This window comes from Panthera tigris, chromosome X, assembly GCF_018350195.1.
Source record: "Panthera tigris isolate Pti1 chromosome X, P.tigris_Pti1_mat1.1, whole genome shotgun sequence".
Taxonomy (NCBI): Eukaryota; Metazoa; Chordata; class Mammalia; order Carnivora; family Felidae; genus Panthera; species Panthera tigris.
Window position 1 is genome coordinate 41071037 of NC_056677.1, and position 24398 is coordinate 41095434.

The 24398-nt window shown below is 43.0% G+C and overlaps 1 protein-coding gene and 1 non-coding gene across 2 annotated transcripts in view; one reads left to right on the forward strand and one right to left on the reverse strand.

Annotated features, from left to right (window-relative positions):
* Window positions 1-9737, forward strand: part of ZNF157 (zinc finger protein 157) — a 37275-nt gene extending 27538 nt beyond the window's left edge. Inside the window, exons 3-5 of the mRNA XM_007081604.3 lie at window positions 6115-6241; window positions 6540-6635; window positions 7989-9737. Of these exons, the coding sequence (XP_007081666.1) occupies window positions 6115-6241; window positions 6540-6635; window positions 7989-9211 (1446 nt within the window). The 3' untranslated portion in view covers window positions 9212-9737. The remainder of the gene's footprint in view (window positions 1-6114; window positions 6242-6539; window positions 6636-7988) is intronic.
* On the reverse strand, window positions 7193-7277 carry TRNAS-UGA. The gene has a single exon. It is a non-coding gene; the product is annotated as a tRNA-Ser (tRNA).
* Window positions 9738-24398: the final 14661 nt, after the last annotated feature.

Here is a 24398-nt window from a genome sequence, read left to right on the forward strand (position 1 = left end):
TCACAGTTCGTGGGTTCGAGCCCCGCATCGGGCTCTGTGCTGACAGCTCAGAGCCTGGAGCCTGCTTTGGATTCTGTGTCTCCCTCTTCTCTCTGCCCCTTCCCTACTCATACTCTGTCTCCCTCTGTCTCTCAAAAATAAATAAACATTGAACATTTAGTATTTGTCCTGCTCTTCAGGTTATATAATCCACACATAATGATTGCTGCAAAACCCGCCACTGCAATGGGAACAAATGGTGCCTCTCTAGCTTTTTGGGTAAGTTTAGATCCCCGATCCTCATTATATGAAGAGAAATCTCTATGCCAGTTGACACAGTGATTACAGAATCCTCCTTTCAGTCAACAATGCAAATTCCATCACAGATGGTTTATACAGGGCCTGAGGCCTTCTCCCGTTCCGAGAATGACAAGATCTCTCTCAAGCTCCAGCCAGTTTCTGGCTCTTACCCACGCTCGCAGTCCAACGATAGTTCATTTTGTGTTGCCTGTGGCATGTCAGGGATAGCTTCTGCCCCGGGTATTCTTACAAATTACTCCATTTGAGTAGGCCCTTGGATTTTTGTCGCATCTATCAACTCTCTTCTGCTCCCCATATGTCACTATTGCATTTCAGCCAGTCCTGGCTTGATTTTCAGTTTCTGATATTATCATGATATCATCAATGTAGTGTCTTGTTATTTCTAGGACCTGCATCAAGTCCCAATCCCTTCTCTTTTTTTTAAATTTTAAAGAGAGCAAGCGAGCACACAAGTTGGGGAGAGGGGAGTGAGGGAAAGAGAGAATCTCAAGCAGGCTCTATGCTTGGCACAGAGCCCAACAGGGAGTTTGATCCCACAACTCTCAGATCATGACCTGAGCTGAAAATCAAGAGTTGGATGCTCAGCTGACTGAATCACCTAGGTCCCCCACCTTCCTTTTTTTATATGAATTTTGGAATCAGCTTGTCAATTTCTAACTCTTAAATCTCTTCACTGATTGTGATTGGTGTTCATAATAGTTGTATTTTTTAAAAAAAATTTTTAACGTTTTATTTTTTTGAGAGACAGAGTGATAGAGCATGAGCAGGGGAGGGGCAGAGAGAGAGACACACACACACAGAATCCGAAGCAGGCTCCAGGCTCTGAGCTGTCAGCACACGGCCCGATGCGGGGCTGGAACCCATGAATGTAAGATCATGACCTGAATCGAAGTCGGATGCTCAAGCGACTGAGCCACCCAAGCGCCCCTGTTTATAATATTTCTATTTTAAGGAACCTACTGAGATTATCTTCTTTGTGCCCTACTACATGATCAATTTTTGTGAATGTTCCATGTGTGCTTGAGAGAAAGTATATTCTGTATGATCGGAGTGTAGTGTTTAATATGTATATATCCAAAAGTTTCACCTTATTATGTTGCTTGGGTCTTTTGTATCATTGCTTATTATTTTGTCCACGTAATCTGTCTTATTTTGTGAATGGTATGTTAAAAGCCTCCCATTAGAGAATGCTTCTTTTTCTTGTATTCTTGTAGTTTTTGGTTTATATAGGCTTTTACTGTATCACTTTGTGCATAGGTATTTACACATATCTCTGTTGTTAGATCTTTATTTTGGACAGGGCTTTTAATATTACAAAGTATCCTCCTTTGTCTCATATAATTGCTTTTGGAATTCTACGTTGGCATCAGGATTTCAGTCCCTGCTTTTGTATTGTTTTCATTTGGTAAATCTTTATCCACCTCTTTAATTTTACCTTTTTAAAAAAATGTTTATTTTTGAGAGTGAGGGAGTGTGAGCGGGGGAGGGGCAGAAGAGAGGCAGACCCAGGATCCGAAGCGGGTTCTGGGCTGGCAACAGTGAGCCTGATGTGGGGCTTGAACTCACAAACTGTGAGATCATGACCTGAGCCAAAGTCGGGCATTCAACTGACAGCCACGCAGGTGCCCCAGTTTTAGCCTTTTTTTTTTTAATGTTTATTTATTTTTGAGACAGAGACAGAGCATGAGCAGGGGAGGGGCAGAGAGAGAGGGAGACAGAATCCGAAGCAGGCTCCAGGCTCTGAGCCATCAGCCCAGAGCCCGACGCGGGGCTCGAACTCACGGACCGCGAGATCGTGACCTGAGCTGAAGTCGGGCGCTTAACCGACTGAGCCACCCAGGCGCCCCTTAGCCTTTTTGAATGACTGTGTTTTAAACATACCTTTTGTGCACAGTATTATTGGGCTCTGCTTTACGAGGCAACATGAAAACATTTTTCAGTTCGTAGGTGACGTAAACCCATTTACACTTACTTATGTTACTGTTTGATGTCATAAACAATACAGATATGTTTGGTCTCAATTTTTTCACTTTATCTTCTGATGTAATCACTGTGAGATTGTTATATTTGCTGTTTCTTTCTCTATTTAGTGTTCCCTCTACATTTTTTTTTTTTTTTGGTTATTAGGAAGGTTGTATTTTCATGCTGATAATTCCCTTTGTGTTAATACTTCATATAGTACCCTTAGGCAGTCCTTGTTTCTTTCTTTTTGTTTACTTTATTTATAAGAGTTGTATATATTTGAGGTGTACAACATGATACACACATATACATATTGAAATGATTACTACAGTCGAGTTAACCTATCATCTCTCATAGTTACCATTTTTTGTGTGTGATGAGTATACCTGTAATTTACTTTCTTAGCATATTTCCATTGTTCAATATAGTATTACTTAAGTATAGTCATCATGCCTGTACGTTAGATCTCTAGACTTTGTTTTTAAGATTTTATTTTTAAGTAATCTCCATACCCAACCTCGGGCTCAAACTCACAACCCTGAGATCAAGAGTCGCACACTCCGTGGATTGAGCCAGGCAGGCGCCCCATGCATCTCTAGACTTTATTCATTCTACATAGCTGACTTTGTCCTCTTTGACCAACATCGCCACATTTCTCCCATACCCCTCTTAATGTTCTACTCTGCTTCTGTGAGTTTGACTTTTTTTAAAAAAAGATTTCACATATAAATGAGATCATACAGTACAATATTTGCCTTTCTCTGTCGGAGTCATTTCACTTAGCAAAATGCCCTCCAGTTTCATCCATGTTGTTGCAAATGGTAGGATTTCCTTCTTTCTCATGACTGAATGATGTTGAGTTGTGTGTGTGTGTATGTGTGTGTGTGTGTGTATGTGTGTGTATACACACCACATCTTTATCCATTCATCCATCGATGGACACTTAGTTTGTTTTCCATATCTTGAATAATTCTGCAATGACAATGAGAGTGCAGATATCTCTTTGGGAGAGTGATTTCATTTCCTTCAGATATATACCCAGAAGTGGGACCGCTGGATCATATAGTAGTTCTAGTTTTAATTTTTTGAGCAGCCTCCATACTGTTTCCTGTAACGCCTATACCAATTTACCTTGTTTTCAAAAAAGATTTTATTTTAAAGTAATCTCTACCCAATGCGTGGCTCGAACTTCCAACCTCGAGATCAAGAGTTGCACGCTCCGCCGACAGGTGCTCGTACTTTTTTTTTCTTTATTAATCTTTTATAACATCTAATTTGTCTCTCACCTTTACCTACATGGCAGTCAATGATCTTATTCATCTTTTCTCTTTTTCTTTCTCTTCTTCCATTTTTTAGTTGTTTTTCTACTTTGTCGGGACAACTTAATATCTATACGTTATCCTTCAGCCCGTGACCCCAGCGTTGTGTTAGTCTTAACTTTACGGTAGTATGTAAAATGCCCAGTGTCAGGCTTTTGCCAAAATTTCCCCATTCATCAGTTTTGGTCGGATGAAGCTCACCGTTTGGAGTAGTGCTGGTCAATAGAACCCCTTGCAGTGATGAGTACGTTCTCTATCTTTGCTGTCCAGGACTATAACTAGCCACGTGTGGCTACCAAATTGGACAGCGCAGCTCTGTTAAATTCCTTAGGAAGGGCACAAGTGTTTTTGAGAAATTGATGCCAGTTTAATTCTCTGGTCTTGTAAGTTATTTCATCTTTTTTTGCCTGGAGGCCCTGAAGAGATATTTTCTTTCTCTTTAAATTCTAATTGTTTTGTTAAGTGCTATGTCAGAGTTGGTTTTGTGGGTCAATTTTCCTTGGTACCCAAGGGGCCTTTGATCGTGTTGAGATTTGCTCAATGATCCCGGGTATGTCCTAGCTTGGTGACTATTCCGTGTGTACTTGAAGAAACTTAATTTCTATGTTTCTGAGTGGAATGCTCTGCAGAGTCCTTTGGTTGCTGGGTGGTGTTCAGTTTTCCTATATCCCCGTTGATTTTCTGTCTATTGGTTACTTTGATTACTAAGAGAAGTGTTGAAAGTCAGCGGTTCTAAGTGTGCATTTGCCCCTTCCTTCTTTCGGTTCTTTCAGATTTGCTTCATGTATTCTGAGGCTATTTTATTAGGGCAGTCTCCCCCACAGTCGTGCTCCCCCACACTCCCTCCCATGATCTTTTGGCTGGACAGTTAGGGATTTAGTCTGTCCGCTTTGGCACTCACTTTCTGTAAGGAAGTTTGCCCTTGGGGCCAAGGGGTGGGAGGTTAGAAAAAAGGCAATGGGGATCCTTCCCACACTCTCCAGACCACTATTCTTGCCAAAGAAAAGGATTTCTCTTCCCTAGAGTTTGAGGTGTCTGCTGCTACAAGGTTACAGGTTTTTTGGGGGTTTTTTTGGTTTTTTTTTTTTTTTTGGCCCTGGGGCCTACTTTGGGGCAGGACTGCTTTAAAAAAAAACACTATTTCTCCCATTTTCTGTGTCTCACAGCCCCCCCCCCCTTCAAGCTTCATGTACTTTTGGTGTCCCTGCTGACTCTGTACCTAGTGCTTCTCTCAAGCTCTTTGTGTTTTCTTAGCCTTCCAGTTTATTCTGGTGGTTTCAGCTAGTACTGAAATGCTATTGCCTCCCAATCGTTGGCCTATCCTAGCCTTCTCTTCTGAGCTTCAGAATCCTATAGCCACCTGCCAGCTGGACGTCTATCAGTATGTGCCATAAACAACCCAGCTCAGGTCCAAGATCTATTTCAATTTCTCCTTCTGCCAACCCAGTATCTCTCTTGTTTTGCTCATCTCAATATATGGCACCAGCCTCAACCCATCTGCTCGCGCCATTATCCTGAGAGTAATGATCTGTGCCTTTCTCCCACTTAACAGGACTTCTGTCTAATTTCGAAATATAAATATATTGTGGGAGGGTCAGAAAATATTCTGATGGTATAGGGAGTCAGGCATTTTAGAGACTGATGACCTGTAGGAAAAAAAAAAAAACAACAGTTGAAAATCCCTCCCCTCTCTGGCCCCGGAATGTCTCTGCAGCCCTTAAGCTCATCATAGCCTGAAGTGCCGTTTTTCTCTCCTCCGGTTCTATATGTAGTTTCATAGCTCACCATGTGTGTTTCATGTTTTCCTGCCTTTTTTAATGCTGTTGTCCCATATTTTTGAGGGAAACTGTATTCTTGTTGAAGGATTCCACGCTCCGTCTCCCCAAGTGAAGTTGGATCTGATAACACAGCCCACTGCACCCTGTACGCATGCCTAACGCGGCTCCCGTGACACCTCATTGCGAGACTGTGTTCATACCTAAGCCTCTTCACTGGGTTTTGAGCTCTTTGAGAACAGGCACTCCATCTTATCCCTTTTTTGTTTTCCCAGCAACTGGGACAGGTCCGGGCACCTCGTGTTAACTCAGCAGTCAGCAGTCTTTTCTTCATGGATTGATATAGTAACACAATAGCAGGGCCGTTCTGGGTTCCCCCCGCCCAACAAAATATAATATCGAGCAAGACACAGGGTCAGGTGTCCAATGTAGCTTCTTCTAGTTAACTCTTACTGGTGCTCTGTGGAGAGAATTAGTTTCACATATCCGTTTTTTTTTTTTTTGAGATAGTATTTAACATTTTTTTTAATGTTTATTTTGAGAGAGTGTGTGAGCAGGTTGGGGAGGGGCAGAGAGAGAGGGAGAGAGACTCCCAAGCAGGCTCCGTGCCATCAGTGCAGAGCCCGACACAGGGCTCCATCCCACGAACCGTGAGATGATGACCTGAGCCGAAATCAAGAGTCGGGTGCGTCACCGACTGAGCCACTTAGGCGCCCCTCCGTGTGTCCCATTCTGATCATTGCAGCTTGTTGTTACAGGGATCTGTGTCCTTTGAGGACGTGGCTGTGGATTTTACCCGACAGGAGTGGCACAGACTGGACCCTGCTCAGAGGACCATGCACAAGGATGTGATGTTAGAGAACTACAGCAACCTGGCATCCGTGGGTGAGGATTATTGTCCACGTAACTCCTGGTACCATAGGTTTCCTTTCTTGGTTACTGTAACGTGTATGGCCTTTGTAGACTTTAACAATACTTTAGGTTCTAGATTCAAGGGTCACAGATGCTTGATTAGGTTTGAGGCACCAGGAAACGTGATGTGTGTTGTCACTTCCCCCAATGAAAGGTTTAAATGGGCCCCCTTCCTTGTGCAGCTCATGAAGATGCACCTTCCTCCTCCTCCATCAGAGGCCCTAGCGCTCAGACAACTTGGCCCATGTCCTCTGCCATTTCCCATTAACAGGCCTCTGCGTGGCCAAACCAGAGATGATCTTCAAGTTGGAGCGAGGAGAAGAGCTGTGGATATTAGAGGAGGAATCCTCAGGCCAAGGTTTCCCAGGTGAGTAAGCAGAAACGGGAAGGAAGAGTGCAGAAATTCACGCTTGGGGCAGTGGTTTCCAGTAGGCTCTTTCTAGGGGCCCTTCCTCTTTGCAAATGACTGGAGGGCAGAAGGTTTACACACTTCAGGTACCTAAATCACACCTGCCCTCATTACGTTCACACTTAAGTGCTCTGGCCTGTTTTATCTTGAGGTTTTTTTTTTTTTCCTAAGCTTATTTATTTATTTATTTATTAAAAAAAAATTTTTTTTTAATGTTTATTTTTGACAGAGACAGAATGCGAGTGGGTTAGGGGCAGAGAGAGAGGGAGACACAGAATCCGAAACAGGCTCCAGGCTCTGAGCTGTCAGCACAGAGCCCAACGCGGGGCTCGAACTCACGAGCTGTGAGATCATGACCTGAGCCAAAGTCGGACAAGTCGGACGCTTAACCGACTGAGCCACCCAGGTGCCCCAAGCTTATTTGTTTTTGAGAGAGACAGAGAGAGAGCACAAGCAGGGGAGGGGCAGAGAGAAAGGGGGACAGAGGAGCCGCAGCCGAAGTGTTGACAGCAGAGAGCCCGACGTGGGGCTCGAACCCAGGAACCACGAGATCGTGACCTGAGCTCAAGTCGGACGCTCAACCGACTGAGCCACCCGGGCGCCCCTCTTGAGTTTTGTGGTTGTCTACCACTCTTACCTATCCCCGCCCGCCTCGTCTTACACGTTCTCAGCTAGTCTGTCTCTCTTTAGTATTCTCAATTGCCTGCCCACCTTCCACTGCCTTGGATGCCGTTCGTTGTGGGGCATTCGTTGGTACGCGCCTCTGGTGTTCCTCCACCTCTTAAATGAGTGCCAGCTATGATCTGGTCACGTTCTAGGTGTAGGGATCTAGCACCTGGGAAACTAATATCACTGTCCTGGAGCTGGCAGTCTGATACGTCACGTTTGGTGGTGAGAAGAAAATCAATGCAAGATATGAAAGATAGACAATGATGTGTCGTGTGCCTGTGGAGGATATGTCCAGGGACGACTTTTTGGGGAGGTTAACATTGGTGCACCAACTTCAGTGATGTGAGAGAGACAGAGCCACGTAGACTTTGAATATTCGGGGTGGAGAGAACAGTGTGTGTTAGGGTGATAGATCCTAAAAAGAGCAAAGAGGCCAGTGTAGCTTAATGGTGGGTGGTGCGAGTGGCCGGGGGCCATATCAGAGAGTTAGCTGGGGGCCAAATTATGTTGAGTGTTTTAGGCGAGGTGAAGCACTTTTTAACAGGCTATGTTTTGTGGGCTTTGGTAAGCACTTTCATTCGGTACCGTGACAAGGGAAACCATTGTTGAGTTTTAAGTAAGTGATCTGATTTGTTTTTAAAGGATCTCTGTCACTGCTGTGTGGCAAGAGTTCTGTCGGGGGTGGTGCCCTCAGGCATGACAGTGACCTTCAGCGTCAGAAGAGTCAAGCTGTGGATCAAACTGTTGAGTATAATGGATATGGAAAAGTCTTCTACAAGAACACAGGCTTTGTTGGACATAAAAGAACACACGCAGGAGTAAAAAACTTTGGATGTCATGAATGCGGGAAAAGTTACTGCAGGAAATCAAACCTTATTGAACATCTGAGGATACACACAGGGGAGAGACCCTATAAGTGTGGTGAGTGTGCAAAAACCTTCAGTGCAAGGTCATACCTCATTGCTCACCAGAAAACTCACACGGGGGAGAAACCCTTTGAATGTAATGAATGTAGGAAGTCTTTTGGCAGGAAGTCACAACTCATTCTACACCAGAGAACACACACAGGAGAGAGACCGTATGCGTGTGCCGAATGCGGGAAAACCTTTTCTGAGAAGGCAACCCTTATGATTCACCAGAGAACTCACACAGGGGAGAAGCCCTATGAATGTAGCGAATGTGGGAAAACATTTCGAGTCAAGATATCCCTTACCCAACACCAGAGAACCCACACAGGGGAGAAACCGTATGAATGTGGTGACTGTGGGAAAAACTTCCGTGCAAAGAAATCCCTAAATCAACATCAGAGAATTCACACAGGTGAGAAACCCTATGAATGTGGCGAATGTGGGAAGTTCTTCAGAATGAAAATGACTCTCAATAATCATCGGAGAACTCACACAGGTGAAAAGCCCTATCAGTGTCAGGAATGTGGGAAATCCTTCAGGGTACACTCGTCTCTTGGGATACATCAGCGAATTCACACAGGAGAGAAACCTTACGAGTGTAGCAAATGTGGCAATGCCTTCTACGTTAAAGCACGCCTCATTGAACATCAGAGAATGCATTCAGGAGAGAAACCCTATGAATGCGGCGAATGTGGAAAAATCTTCAGTATGAAGAAATCCCTTTGTCAACACCAGAGAACTCACACGGGAGAGAAGCCCTATGAATGCAGCGAGTGCGGAAATGCCTTCTACGTGAAAGTACGCCTCATTGAACATCAGCGGGTTCACACGGGAGAGAGACCCTTTGAATGTCAAGAATGTGGCAAGGCCTTCTGCCGGAAAGCGCACCTCACGGAACATCAGAGAACTCACGTGGGCCGGCCCTTGCCTTTTACTGTGGAGAAAGCTTCTTTGTGAAGACTCCCATCACCGTCTGACCAAGCCCTCTGGGTCCTCCGGCCACCGGCACACAGAGCACACCCGTAACAATTAGGCTCGGACACTGGTGTGAAAATACGTCCTGATTCCTGTTAGGGGACAGCTCGTTGTTTTCGTTTCATTTGGATTCCCCTCATTAATGGTGAGGTTGAATAACTTCTTACCTGTTGACTGGCCGTTAGGGTTCTTTTCTTCTGTGCTTTGACTGTCGTGTATCCTTTCCCCATTGTTTTCTGATGGGCTGCTTATCTTTTACATCTTGGCTTTACATGTTCTTGTTTTCGTTTTTCAATATATGAGAATGTACAAACCTTTTTTCAGTCATGTGTATGGCAGATATCTTCTCCTGGACTGTGGCTGGTTATTTAATGTTGCTAACTCTTCCGTTGAGGTTTTATGTTCGAATGTTATCAGTTTCAAGGTGATCACAATTCTCCTACACTTTTCCTCTAAAGTTAAGGTTTTCCTTTCAACATTTAGAATGTTAATCTCCCCTGAGGTTGTGTGTGTGTGTGTATAGTGTGAATTGTACAATATATAATACTATATTCCTCTGAACACTTTCCATAAATGGTATCACCCTGTGTTGAAAGTTCTGCAGCTTGCTTTTTTCATGAAACGTTACCTGTCCTTGATCTATCCATGCTGATAAATATAGGTCTGGTGTATTCATTTCTCTCCCCCTAGCGCAAGACATTTGTGTTGTTTCTGTGTTTAGCGTCTGGATCTAAAAGCGGAACTGATGGGTCATAGAGTATAGGCAGCGTTTAAGTTACTAAGCTGTTGTGCCCCTAGCTCCAACACCCCCCTTCTACGCTGTTCTTTGCGATGCTGGGGCTGTGACTCTACAAAACATGTTTCTGTCTTGCCAGCTGCTTCCCGTGGGGCCTTGCCAATCGGAGATAGTAACCGTGAACCGTGAGCGTGAGGAAGGAAGAAGGGCCTTGCTCCTTTTCTTTTCCTCCCTGTTAGCGCCCCGTTCGGCTGAGTGTCAGCCCAGTATCGCTCCCTCCCTTGCGCAGCAGAAGTTCCTCATGGTGGCAGTTAATTCAGCACTCACAGAACAGCCAATGGTGCCCCGCCCCCTCAGAAACACTAGCGGCAGCTGGCTCGTGCCACCCCCTTGGGAGTTACCGGTCCCACCCACGTGACACCACTCCCCAGCCTTCCAGTTTTTAATAATTCCAGTTTCTTCCCTTGTTACCTTAGCCTAGCTGCTTCCTGCAGTTGCTGCCTCCATGATAATTTTAATGTTCTCTTTCTGTCCTTTTCAGTCACATGGTTAATAACTTTGTGACTAGTCAAAAATTCTTTATAAGAAGTTCTTTTCATTAAAACAACTGGTACCGTTTCTGTCTCCTAGCTGGGTTCTTTTTTTCTTTTTTAATGTTTATTTATTTTTGAGACAGCATGAGGGTGGGCGTGAGCAGTGGAGGGGCAGAGAGAACGGGAGACACAGAATTCCAAGCAAGCTCGTGCCATCATCCACAGCCCAGAGCGGGGCTCGAACCCGTGAACTGTGAGACTATGACCTTAGCCAAAATCAAGAGTCAGAGGCTCCACTGACTGAGCCACCCCAGGCGCCCCTCCTAGCTGGGTTCTGATTGCTACAGACGTTTTGCAACTTTATTAAATAATTGAATTCCCCCCCCCTCCAAATTGTACTAATTTACACTCTCATGAGCAGTTTGAGACGAAGTTTACATTATCCCACATATACACCAGGACTTATCAGTCTTTCAAATTGTTGCCAGTCCGGAAGATGTAAAATGGCTTTAAGCCTTTCCATCCATGAATATGGTTTGTCTTTTTATTTTTTAACTCAACTTTTTTCGACTTCAATTGTATGTTACGGTTTTCTCCCATAAATTGTCTTTAATTAAAGTTAACTTTTAATAGAAATTTTGCTTGTACATGTATATACATATACATTTCAAAATATACTGATGTATTATGGGGTTTATATAAATATTTATGTGTAACACACACACATACACACAGAAGAGATACATACTTATATATCCACAGAAAACTTTTTTCTTTTATATGTTCATTTCATTTTGCCCACATATTTGCCACCTTTCTGCATTCCATCCACAATCATTTTCTTCTTTGCCTGAACAATGCCCTTTAGTGGAAGTCTGCTAGTGACAAACCTCTGACCTTTGAGAATGTTTTCTTTTTTTAAAGCTTATCTTTTAATTTATTCTTTAAGTAAGCTCTAGGCCCAGTGTAGGGCTTGAACTATTGACCCGAAGATCAAGAGTCACGTACTGTACTGATTGAGCCAGCCAGGTGCCCCGAGAATGTTCTCTAATGCAGCATTTTTGATGAGCAAAAGTGAATCCTTTACCTTTAGCATTTGGTAACGCTATGCCATAGAAAATTGATGCTACATTAAATACCTATTTTTTTTTTGTTCCCTGGATATTCCATAATAAATATGATGACCCATGGTATTTGAATTAACTAACAGATGCCCCCAAATATAGCATACACTTGAGTGTATATATTACACTTTATGCATTTTTTCAACAGCATGCCCTCACCTTTATTTACTGAGTATTAATTAAATTTATCAAGATGTCATCTCAGTGATTCTTTTAATCTTCAGATCATCCATTTAAAAAATTCAATTTTATGTTTAATTTTTTTTAATGTTTATTTATTTTTGAGAGAGAGACAGAGGGTGAGTGGGGGAGGGGCAGAGAACGAGGGAGACACAGAATCTGAAGCAGGCTCCAGGCCCTGAGGTGTCAGCACAGAGCCTGACGCGGGGCTCATACCTACGAACTGTGAGATCATGACCTGAGCTGAAGTCGGATGCTTAACCAACTGAGCTACCCAGGCGCCCCTCAAGTTTATGTTTCAGAATTATTATGCTGTTTTGGAAAATGTCAAACATAATAAAAGTCATCTATAATAACAGAAAGCAGATCAGCGGTTGCCTCTAGGAGGGGAATTAACTCCTGAAGGGTAGGAGGGAACTTCCTGGTTGATGGAACTATTCTATATCTTGACTGGGATGTGTATTAATAGTTATGAAATGAGTAAATTTAAGATTTTTGCACTTGCTTGCATGTAAATTATATCTCAAACTTTAAAAACAATAATAAAAAGTTCCCTGTTCCCATACCGGGAGCCGGATGTGGGCTGCCTGGGAGAAAAAGACACCAGCAATGGGAAACTTAGTCCCAGGGCTTTAGAAATGGCTTTGCTCCATGAAAATGACCTTCACTGAGGCCCCATGATGGGTTGTGCTGGCCTCGTGTTAGGGAACGTCATTTACGTGGTGATCCCTCACTGCCAGCACTGCCGTGCGTATTTGACTCGCAACAGCTTAAGCACAGTCTCCTTTGATTCTCCATTGGCCACCACCACAGTAGTTTTTACCCCCAGAATATGTCCGCATGGTGACTACCAACACCCCATTAACTTAACAGCATTTCTTTTCACCCCCGCTAGTCTAGAGCACAATGTCTGTACAATGACCTACCATCAGCTTCCAATATCCCGTCTTATCACAACTTTTTGCTCCCACCAAGTCTACTGACCCCCCCAGCTCGTCGCATCATGTCTTGCCACCCCTCTCAGTTGCCATGACAATTTTTGCTGACCTGTTTGCTCATCGCGGAGTCTCTTCACGCCTTTAGCCCCAGCTTTGTGACTGATGATCCTCCATTAACTCAATATCATGCTTTTTGTCTCTCTTTGGACTCAGCGTGGTGACTGCTGACCTCCCATTAGCTCACAGCAATGTGTCTTGTCACCTTCCTTTAGACCTAATGTAGTGTCTGTTGACCCACATCGGCAGTGTCTGTTGCCCCCCTACTGGCTACCATGCAATACATTCAACCCAGTGTGTTCGAATCACAGCGTCTGCTCATCCTACTTTAGATCCTATCATTATGTTGATTTTTATTGGCCACCGAATGAACCCACAGCTCAGCACAGCACAGTTGCGCCAGTATCTATCTGCTGTTCCCCAGTTAGCCACCAGTGTGGTGACTTTGATCCTCCTGAGCCCCAGTAGATAGACCATCTGCAGAACTTGGATGACCTTGTCACTCTGTCTTCGGAACCCCTATTTACGAACCTGCAAGTTTTTTAACCTTCAGACCCAGTGGTGTCTGCTTAAAATAGCCCCCATCACTGTGTCTTCTCACCCAACACTACAGCCTGTCAGGGTATGGGCTGACCATACACCAGTGCCTTTTTATTTTTAGCCACTAGCTGAGGATGAACTCCTTGAGGATGTATCACCATGTTTTTTGTCCTTAGAGTAGTCAAATCATTGTGTCTGTTAAATCTCCTCCCTTTAACCACTAATATTGTGTCTTTGACCAGTTGAAGCCCCAGTAAAGTCTGGTGGCCCCACACTGGCCCCCATCATGGTGTCCATTGATCCTCCATTAGCCAACAGTAGTTTCTTGGACACCCATGAGGCCCCAGCAATGTATTTGCTGACCCTCCTTAGCTACCATCCCTCTGTCTGCTGATCCCCAATTAGCCGTAAGACCAGAGACTAACTTCCACGAGCTTCCAGTACAGTATCTGCTGATTCCACATTAGCCTCATCTTGCCGATCACCCTTTAGCCACGAGTAGAATGTCTTTCACCCTCTGAAGTTCCAATCATGGTGTTTGTGACTGCATGAACCCTCATCACTCTGCTCCCTCATTAGCCACTAATACAGTGTCAGAATGCGACGATCCCCCAGCACAGTGCTCGTCACCCCATGTTAGCCTCAACACTGTGACTGCTCGCTAGTTCAGTCTTTGCCTCACGCTTCTCAGTCATGACATCTGCTGCTGACACCATATTACTGCCATCCCTATGTCTACTAATACTGGTCATAAATACAGTGTTTTTGGTTGTAAAAAATCAGCCCAGTGTCTGCTGACCTCACGTTAGCCTTTCGTCATTCTGCTGATTAGCCATTAGCCATCACTAAAGTGATTTTGTCTCTATCTCAGCATCAGTTCATTTACCACCCGCATCCCTGTGGCTGCTGGTCCCTCATTATTCGCTAGTACGGCGTATTTGCCTCATGAGCCTCAGTATAATGCCTGGGACTCATTAGAGCCTACCCTACATTAGAGCCCTTCGTGGTTCGGATGATCCTGTATTAGTCACCAGTATAGTGTCTGACCCCCGTTAGTCCCCCTGGCTGTATCTGCTGGCACTATATTAGCTCCCATGACTGTCTGTTGAATTCCCACTAGTTATAAGTACAGTGTCCTTAATCTCTGTGATTACTCCCGTTTCTGATAAACCTATGTTAGGACCAGCCGCTGTTCCCTGATCTCTGTATCCCGGTTTATTGGCTGTTTCAATCCTTGTGATTGGTCTTTAGACTCTGGCGGTTCCCCAGTGCCTCAGACTATTTGATTTTTCTGTTCCTTGCACTTCAGAGACTATCCCTTGGTCTTTTTTTGCTGTGGTCTCATCCTCAGGGTCTACCCCCTGTTCCTCTGGTTGTTTTGCAGTCCCTCTGATTGTCTTCCACATACAGGGATTATTTTGTGGTCTCTCCAGATATTTGTTGATCCTACCGTTTTTCGGGTCCAGACACTGTCTCCTTGTCCCTCCAGCTGTTTCCTTGTTTCTCTGGCTGTTCCCTCAGCCTGAGATTGTTCCCTTATCTCTCGGGGCTGTCTCCTAGGTATTTCTGGCTGTCACATGCCATTCAGGAATGGTTTCCTCTTCCATTTGGCTGTTCTAGAGTCTCTGTCCCTCTGGCTGTTTGATAGCCTCTTTGTTGCACATCACTGCGGTGACTGATCCCTTGCCCTAAAGCTGTTTTCTAGTGACCTGGAATAGTTCTTCAGCCCTGGCCTATTTGTCTGGAGCCACAGACTGTTCCTGCTGCTTCTGGGTGTTCCCCAATGCCTGGAATAATTTACCTTCCTCTCCCAGTTGTTCCCTCAATCCTGGGTGTGTTCGCACCTGCTTATTTTCTGGTGTATCCAACTGTTTCTCAGCACCAAGGACTGTTGCATACACAGGATGTGGCTGGGGGTGTTAAACAGCAAAGAGTGTCAGCCTGCAGAGGGAGCACCTTCCTTCCAGGTAGCTCCCTTTATTTATTTATTGTTTAATGTTTATTTTTGAGAAAGAGACAGAGCGTGGGTGGGGGAGGGGCAGAGAGGGAGAGGGAGACACGGAATCCGAAGCAGGCTCCAGGCTCTGAGCTGTCAGCACAGAGCCCGACGCGGGGCTTGAACTCACAGATTCCTAGATCATGACCTGAGCCGAAGTCGGATGCTTAACCGACCGAGCCACCCAGGCACCTGCCTCCTTTAGTTGTGGCTGCCATGAAGAAGCATACCCTACAGACAAGCTTCCTACTTCAGAGTCCTTGTGTGGCTCCTGGTAGGAGATCTGTAGTCCTGAGGTCACTCCATTTCCTCCCATTACCCTTCTAGAAAATCCGCTAATGTAAGGTCAATTACCCCCCCCCCCCTCCAAGCCAGCATTCCACGTGCCTGGGTGTGAATCTCTGCTTAGGAGAGAGACTGATGACTGAGAGGAAGCACGTGGAGGGGTGTCAGCCCTGTGACATGCGCAGCCTTGGGGGGGCGGTACAGCTCAGTGGGTAGCCTGGGGGCCAGCCTTTCCCTCACCTGAGCCTCAGTACTTCTCCCTAAAACATGGGCCTCACTGTACATGATCAGAATCCTGAGGTCTGTACTAGGGTTGGAGGATGACTAATGGGTATTTTTTTCAGGTCAAAACATGAAACTCATAATAATAACTTCCTGTGTACTATTAGTACCAGTGATGTAAGTTCTCAACAGGCAACGTAGTATGATGAAGAACATAGATACTGGAGCCAAATCTGTATTCCAATCCTATCCCTTAATGGTTTCTCAGATACAGCATCAAAAGCACACACTATAAAACCAAAAGGAGATAAATAGGGTTTCATCAAAATTAGAGACACTTTTCCGCAAACGACACTGTCAAGACAGTGAAAACGCACAGAATGGGAGAGGGCACGTGAAAAGCTCCTCAACATCATTAGGCATCAGGGAAATGGAAATCAAAACCACAATGAAAAAAAAACCCCACAATGAGATAACACCTAACGCTCATTAGCATGGCTAGAATAAGAAGGATAGGCGATAACAAGTGTTGGCAAGGAAGTGGAAAAATTGGGCCCATCTTACATTGCTGGTAGGGCATAAAGTGGGGCAGCCACCCAAGAGAAATGAAAACATGTCCACATATAGAAACCTAAGCCACAAATGTTCACAGCAGTATTATTCATAGTAGCCCCCAAGTGGAAACAACACAAATGTCCACTGACTGATGAATGGATAATCAAAATATGGTATATCCATACAATGCAATATTCTTCAGGAATAAAAAGGAATGATGTACTGATACCTGCTACAACATGGACGAAGTTTGAAAATATTACTTGAAAGAAGCCAGTTACAAAAGACTACATATTGTATGGTTCCATTTATAAGAAATGTCCAGAATAGGCAAAACTGTGGAGACAGAAAGTAGATTCAAAGTCCAAGTGAGTTGGGTGCCTGGGTGGCTCAGTCCTTAAGCATCTGACTTCGGCTCAGGTCATAATCTCATAGTTTGTGAATTCAAGTCCCACATCGGGTGAGCTCGAGCACTGCTTTGGGTAAGACAGGAGCCCTGGGTGACCCCCAACTTCTCTCTCTCTCTCTCTCTCTCTCTGCCCCTTGTGGGATTCTCTCTCTCCCTCTGCCCCTCGCCCTCTCTCTCAAAAAAAAAAAAATGTTACAAAACAAAACAAAACAAAGTCCAAGTGAGCTTAGCTGGATACTCTGCTTAATTAATGGTCTCACAAAACCGAAGTTGACCACACTGGACTCTTATCTGGAGGCTCGCAGGAAGAATCCATTTCCAACCTAATTCAGGTTATTGGCAGGATTTAGCTTCTTGCAGTTGTAGTACTGAGGTTCCCGTTTCTTTGCTGGCTGTCAGCCAGGGGTGGTTTTCTGCTTTTAGAGGCCAAATGCATGCCTCGCCACAGGGGCCTCTTTGCCTTCAAAGCCTATTAGGATGTGCCAAATGCTTCTCATGCTTCCAACTTCTCTGATGACCTCTTATGCCACCAGCAGGAGAAAATTGCATTTTTGAAGTCCTCCTGCACTTAATTAGATTAGGCTCACCTGGATAACCTCCCTATTTTACGACCAACTGATTAACCTTATTTTCATTTGCAAGATCCCTTTTGCTACTTAATGTAATACAGTCATGGAGTTATCTGTCATCCTATTCACAAGTTCCACCCACATTTAAGGGGAGGAGCTTATGTAAGGGGGATTGGAATTTTGGGGGTCATTCCCACAATTCTGCTTACTGTAGCCACTTTTGTGCTATCTGCTTGTTCAGAAATATCCCACTGGCATGTCTCCATTTATGATTCCCATTGGTAAATCTCCCCTTTCATAAATACCCACCCACTGGCAACTCTTTCATTCATTAACCTCTTGGGGGAAAAAAAATCACTCCATTCAAAAATACCCATTAAAATATTTCCATTCATGACCCCTGTTGACAAGTCTCCCCCCTGAGAAATAAAAACCATTGACATATCACCCATAGATGTCTGCCATTAAGAAATACTATTCATAAACACCCATTGGCATAGTTCTTATTCAACACTCTTGTTTAAAAATCTCTTTGTTTCCTTATTTTTTAAATGTTTATTTTTGAGAGAGAGAGAGAGAGTGTGTGTGTGTGTGTGTGTGTGTGTGAGACAGCAGGGGTGGGGGAGGGGCAGAGAAAGAGGGAGACACAGAACTCGAGTGGGCTCCAGGCTCTGTGCTGTCAGCACGGAGCCTGACGCGGGGCTCAAACCCGCAAACTGTGAGATCATGACCTGAGCTAAAGTCGGATGCTCAACTGACTGAGCCACCCAGGCACCCCCCAAAATCTCTTTATCGATAGCCCTCATAATACATACCCCATTGTTGCTTGCCCTTTGAAAAAATCTATATTCTGTAAAATATGTATATTATAGAAAATATATTATATAGAATATAAAAAATTCTATATAAAATCTGTATTAAATACCCACCTGATTGTATAACTTATTTATGACTTTTGATGACAGGTTGCCTTATTTTTTAAACACCGGCCTATTGGCAGGCTCCAGGCCATGAACTGCAAGATCATGACCTGAGCTGAAGTTGGACACTTAACCGACTAGCCACCCAGGTGCCCCAAAAAGTTCTTTTTTTTTAAAAAATTTTTTTTCAAGTTTTATTTACTTTTGAAAGAGAGAGAGCATGAGTTGGGGAGAGGCAGAGAGAAGAGGGAGACAGAATCTGAAGCAGGCTCCAGGCTCTGAGCTGTCAGCACAGAGCCCGACGCGGGGCTCGAACTCACAGACCATGAGATCATGACCTGAGCTGAAGTCAGATGCTCAACCGACTGAGCCACCCAGGCGCCCCCCAAAAGTTCTTAATAAGGTACAAATAGAGATGGACCAAAGGGGAAGAGTAATCGAATAAGCATAAAAACATGAAAATGTATATAATGGCCTTATGGGATGGATGTTTTACTGTTGCTGATGTCATATAAACGCTAAACGTAGATGCCCAAATATATTTTGCTGCGAAAGAGCCATGGCCAAAGGTCTGGGGGGTAGCCTGTATAGTAAATAATTTAACCTTACTCAAAGAGAAGCCTGGCCTTTGCCTTCAGCTTCTGGAAAATAATCTCTTAGGCCCTTGGAACGTCATGCCTGATAGGAATGTCTTTGTTTACGTGGGGTCTTTATGCCTTTCAGATCATAACTACGTGATTTAGGGTGAGGGCTCAGAGTCATATGAACAACATAATGAAGTGTGGGGGCTTTGGTTTGTGAAGCTCGGCCTCCTGAGGGTTGGAAACTGAAACCAGCCATGTGAGCAGTCATCTGATGCCTACACGATGGAGCCCCATTGAAGGCTGTGGTCGCCAAGGCTGGAGTGAGTTTCCCTGGTTGCCAGTGCTCCCTCCATGTCATTGTCACGTATCAATGCCGGGAGAGTAATGTCTTGATTTCATGGGGAGAGGACAACTAGAAGCTGTTCTTTCCAACTGGAAGTTTATTTTCCTGGACTCTGTTCTATTCACTTCTTCCCCTGACTGATTTCAATCTCTGTCCTCTAGCTGTAATAAATATAACCGTGAGTTATAACAGCTTTCAGTAACTTCTTAGAGCCCATCTAGTGAATTATTGAAACTGAGGGTGGTCTTGGAGACTTCTGAATTTGCAGTTGCTGTCATAAGTGAGGACAGTCTTGTGTGGGGACTGTTTCCTCTAACTTCTGCACAAGAAAAACATATAAACAGCAACTGACTTTGTATATACTGGTGATTAACAATAAAAATTTTAAATTAAAGGGGTGTGTGGCTGGCTCAGTGAGTAGAGCATGAGACTCTTGAGCTCAGGGTCCTGAGTTCAAGCCCCACATTGGGCATAGAGTTTACTTTAAAAAAAAAAAAGAAAAAATTAAAAAAAAAAAAAAAAGAATGGGGCGCCTGGGTGGCTCAGTCGGTTAAGCGTCCGACTTCAGCTCAGGTCATGATCTCACGGTCCGTGGGTTCGAGCCCCGCGTCGGGCTCTGTGCTGACAGCTCAGAGCCTGGAGCCCGTTTCAGATTCTGTGTCTCCCTCTCTCTCTGCCCCTCCCCTGTTCATGCTCTGTCTCTCTCTGTCTCAAAAATAAATAAACGTTAAAAAAATTAAAAAAAAAAGAAAGTTATTTATTTATTTACTTTAATGTTTTTACTTTATTTTGAAAGAGAGAGAGAGAGAAAGGAGAGACAGACAGAGTGCAAGAGGGGGAGAGGCAGAGAGAGAAGGGGACACAAAATCCGAAGCAGGCTCCAGGCTCCAAGCTGTCAGCACAGAGTCCGATGCGGGGCTCAAACTCACGGACCATGAGATCATGACCTGAGCCGGAGTCAGCTACTTAACCAACTGAGCCACCCAGGCGCCCCTATTTATTTTTTTTAATGTTTATTTATTTTTGAGAGAGAGACAGAGAGAGAGAGAGACAGAGAGGGACCATGAGCGGGGGAAGGACAGAGAGAGAGGGATTCAAAGAATCTGAAGCAGGCTCCAGGCTCCGAGCTGTCAGCACAGAGCCTGATGCAGGGCTCGAAGTTGAGCTGAAGTTGGATGCTTAACCGACTGAGCCACCCAGGTGCCCAAGAAAGAAATTTAAATCGAAAACCAACACCACACAATAAAGTGGAAACAAGACAACACCAAGTAAAAAAGCATCAAAAATATGAGATGCTTAGGGAAGTTTGTCAGAAGATACAAAAGATGTATACGCTGAAAGCTGCAAATGTAACAAATGTAACGACATTAAAGAATACTTAAAGCAACGGAGAGATAGACCTTATTTATGAGTCAGAAAACAATATTGTTAAGATTTCAATTATCCCCAAATTGATCTACAAATTCAAAGTCATTCCAATAAAAACCACAGCAGCTTTTTTGTTGTTGTGGAAATGGACAAACCTATTCTACAATTCATCTGGAAATGTAAAGGACCCAGAATAGCCAAAGCAACTCTGAAAAAGGAACAACTTTATTTTGGTATCATTTACATTCCGTATTTAAATTGTACAGGTCAATGACTTTTTTTTAAACAAAAGTTTCTTCTTCAATGTACAACAAGCTCCAAGACAACAGTTCATTCTAGCTATAGGCGGCAACAGATGTTATGGCAGGGGATCCAGGTGTTTAAAAAGGAATGGAATTAAGGATCGCCTCAGTGACCTTTATTAAACTTATACCTAGTGGGGCAACCGTCACCACGATCACGTTCTAGAACATTTCTCTGACCCCGATAAAAATCCTTGTACTAATTTATAATTCATGACCATTCCAATTTTCATCCCCAGACAACCACTAATCTACAGATCTCTATAGATTTTTTCTGGACATTTCATGTAAATACAATATACAAATACAATACTTGATCTTTTGTGTCTTGCTTCTTTCACTTATACTATTTTTGAGGTTCATCCATGTTGTAGTATTTATTAGCATTTGTTCCTTTTTATTGCTGCCTACCACATTTGGTGTATCCATTTGCCAGTTGATGGACATTTGGACTGTCTGTACTTATTGCCTTATACAAATTACGCTATTATCAATAAGGGCAAGTTTGTGTGAGCACATGTTACATACATTTTGGGTGGACACTAGGAGTGACATCGCTGGGTCCTATGGTAAATTTATGATCGACTTTTAAGGAAACTGCCCCTTTTCCAAAGCGGCTATACCACTTTCGTGCATTTATACCAGAAATGTATGAAAGTTCCTAATCCTCTGTATCTTTGCCAACATTTGTTAGGATGGTCTTTTTTAATTATAGCCATTTTAGCACATGTAAAGTGGTTATTTCATTGTGGTTTTCATTAGAATTTCCCTAATGATGTTGGGCATCTCTTCATGTGCTTACTTGCATCATATCCTCTTTGATGAAATGTCTCTTCAAGTCTTTTGTCCATTTTTAAAGTGGGTTGTTTGTCTTTTTATTGAGCTGTAAGTGTTCTTTATATATTCTGGATAGAAGTTCTTTATCAGATACAGGCCTTACAAATGTTTTCTCCCAGTCTGTGTTTTGTCTTTTCGTTTCCTTAGCTGTGTCTTTTGAAGCACAAACCTTTTTGGTTTTTGGTTTGATGGAAGTCCAGTTTATGATTTTTTTCCTTATGGATCATGTTCTTGGTGTCCTATCTAAGAATTTCTTGCCTAAACCAAGGTCACAGAGTTTCTCCTGTTTTCTACTAAAACTTTTATAGTTGTAGCTTTTACACTTGTGTCTGTGATCTATTTTGAGCTCATTGTTAGAATGGCATGAAGCAAGATTTAAATTTATCTTTTTGCATGTGGGTATCCAATGATCCCTGCACCAAATGTTGAAAGGTTTTTCTTTCCCCATTGAATTGCCTTCACACTTTTGTGGGGAAAATACATGTTTATCATAGTATGAGGGCTTGTTGCCAGACTGTTTTCTGTTCTGTTAATCTATGTGTCTGAAATTGGTAGGTAAATGTCCTCCCACTTTGTTTGGCAGATTCCTTTTCACTATTCTTGGTCCTTTCTACTTCTCTCTATATTTTAAGGATTCGTTTATCAATTCTGGGGGAAGAAAGGCTGCTGGAAGTTTGATAAAATGGTACTGGATCTGTAGGTCATGTGATTTTTCTTCTTCAGCTTGTTAATATGGGAGATTACACTGATTTTTGAATGTTGAGGCAGCCTTGTGTTACAGAACAGACCTCACTTGGTCATGATATATAATTTTTTTATATGTTGCTAGATTCAGTTTGCTAGTATTTTGCTGAAGACTTTCACATCTATATTCATGAAGAATATTGGTCTGTAGTCTTTGTGATTGTTGTTATGTGTTGGTATGGCTTAAGTATCAGGGTAATCCTGGCCTCACAGACTTGGGGAGTGTTCCTTCTTCCTCTTTTTGAAAGATTTTGTGGAGTGTCAGTGTTATTTCTCCTATAAATGTTTAATGCAATTAACCAGTGAAACCATCTGGCTTTAGGCATTTTTGTGTGGGAAGATTTAAAGTTACTAATGGCTTACTATTGTTGCTGAAATATAAATGGTGCAGCCATGCGAGGACCATGACGAGGTCTCAGATCTCAGTTAACTGTCTTGGAGAGATACTACGTTGAGATTGGAAGACAAGAAATAAAAATTAAAATCACATTGAGATATCACTATATACCAACCATAATGGTTATATATGGTTTTATATATATATATATATATATATATATATATATATATATATATATATGTGGGGGGGGCTATACATATATATATGTGTGTGTATATATATATATATATATATATATATATATATGGGCTAAAATGAAAAAGACGGAAAACACCAAGTGTTGGCAAGAACGTGGAGCACAAGTAGAACTCGTATACTGTGCTGGTGGGAGTGTATATTGGTACAGCCACTTTTGAAAAGTAGTTTTAGAAACTAAAGCTGAGCATACGGATACCGTATGACTTGGCAGTTCAAATCCTAGATATATATACCTAATGGAAATTCGTAAATATGTTCATTAATAGATAGGCACTAAAATATTTATAGCACCACTATTCCTAATGGCCCCAAGCTGCAGACAACCCAAATGTCCATCAACAGAGGAATAGATAAATATATTGTAGTATATTCACACAATGGAACATAACGTGACAATGAGAATGAATTATCTACAACTACATTTGACCAAATGGATGAATCTCACATTTATAATGTGAATTTAAGAAGACAGACACCAAAGAGTATATTACTAAAATAGGAAATATAATTGTTGGACTCAATTTATATAAAATACCAAACAGACAAAACCATCTGTGCTGTTACAAGTCAGGATAGTGTTTACCTTGGGGATGGGGGACAAGGCCTGGAATGCTTCTGGAGTGCTGGGGATGTTTTCCTTCTTCATCTGAGTATGTTCGCTTTGTGAGAGATCACTGAACTGTTTGCTCATGCTATCCGCATTTTCTGTGTACATTATACTTTAATAAGAAGGTTTAAAAACAAAATAAAATTGCATGCGAGAAAGCAAGTCCCTTTTCTTATGAGTGTCATAAAAAACCATTTAAGGCAAAATGAGAAAGTGTCTGTACATCAGTGCCTAAAAAAAAGCAGTGCTCTTTCTAGAGAAGTCTCGCAGTTATTCAACTATAATCATATCCGAGACTAACCAAATACAGTGCAAGATGACTTTATCCTGTAGCAATCTACACAAAACTGCTCTTAACGTGCGTGTAGAAAGCGAATGTATCTTATCCAAATTGAAAGGAAAACCAAATCAAAGTTTTAGGTACTGAAACCCAATTTGTCAACCACTCCTTTCCAAACAGGAATCCCAAAGAAAGCAGAAGCCTCAGTGGGTGAGGGTCAGCGTCTAAGGGGATGAGAAGTCTGTGGTCTGCCAGCTTCCATAAATGACAGCTTTTGGGATACAGGTTAGAACGCATGCACGTCTTTTTTGGATGTGAATCGCCTGCTGCCACAGCATGGAATTAATGAGGGAAAAATTGCCACCTTCAGAGGTCTGTAAGGCTTAACAACTATATTTCTGTAACATCCACTACAGCCGTGCCTAAGTTGCCAATTTAAACC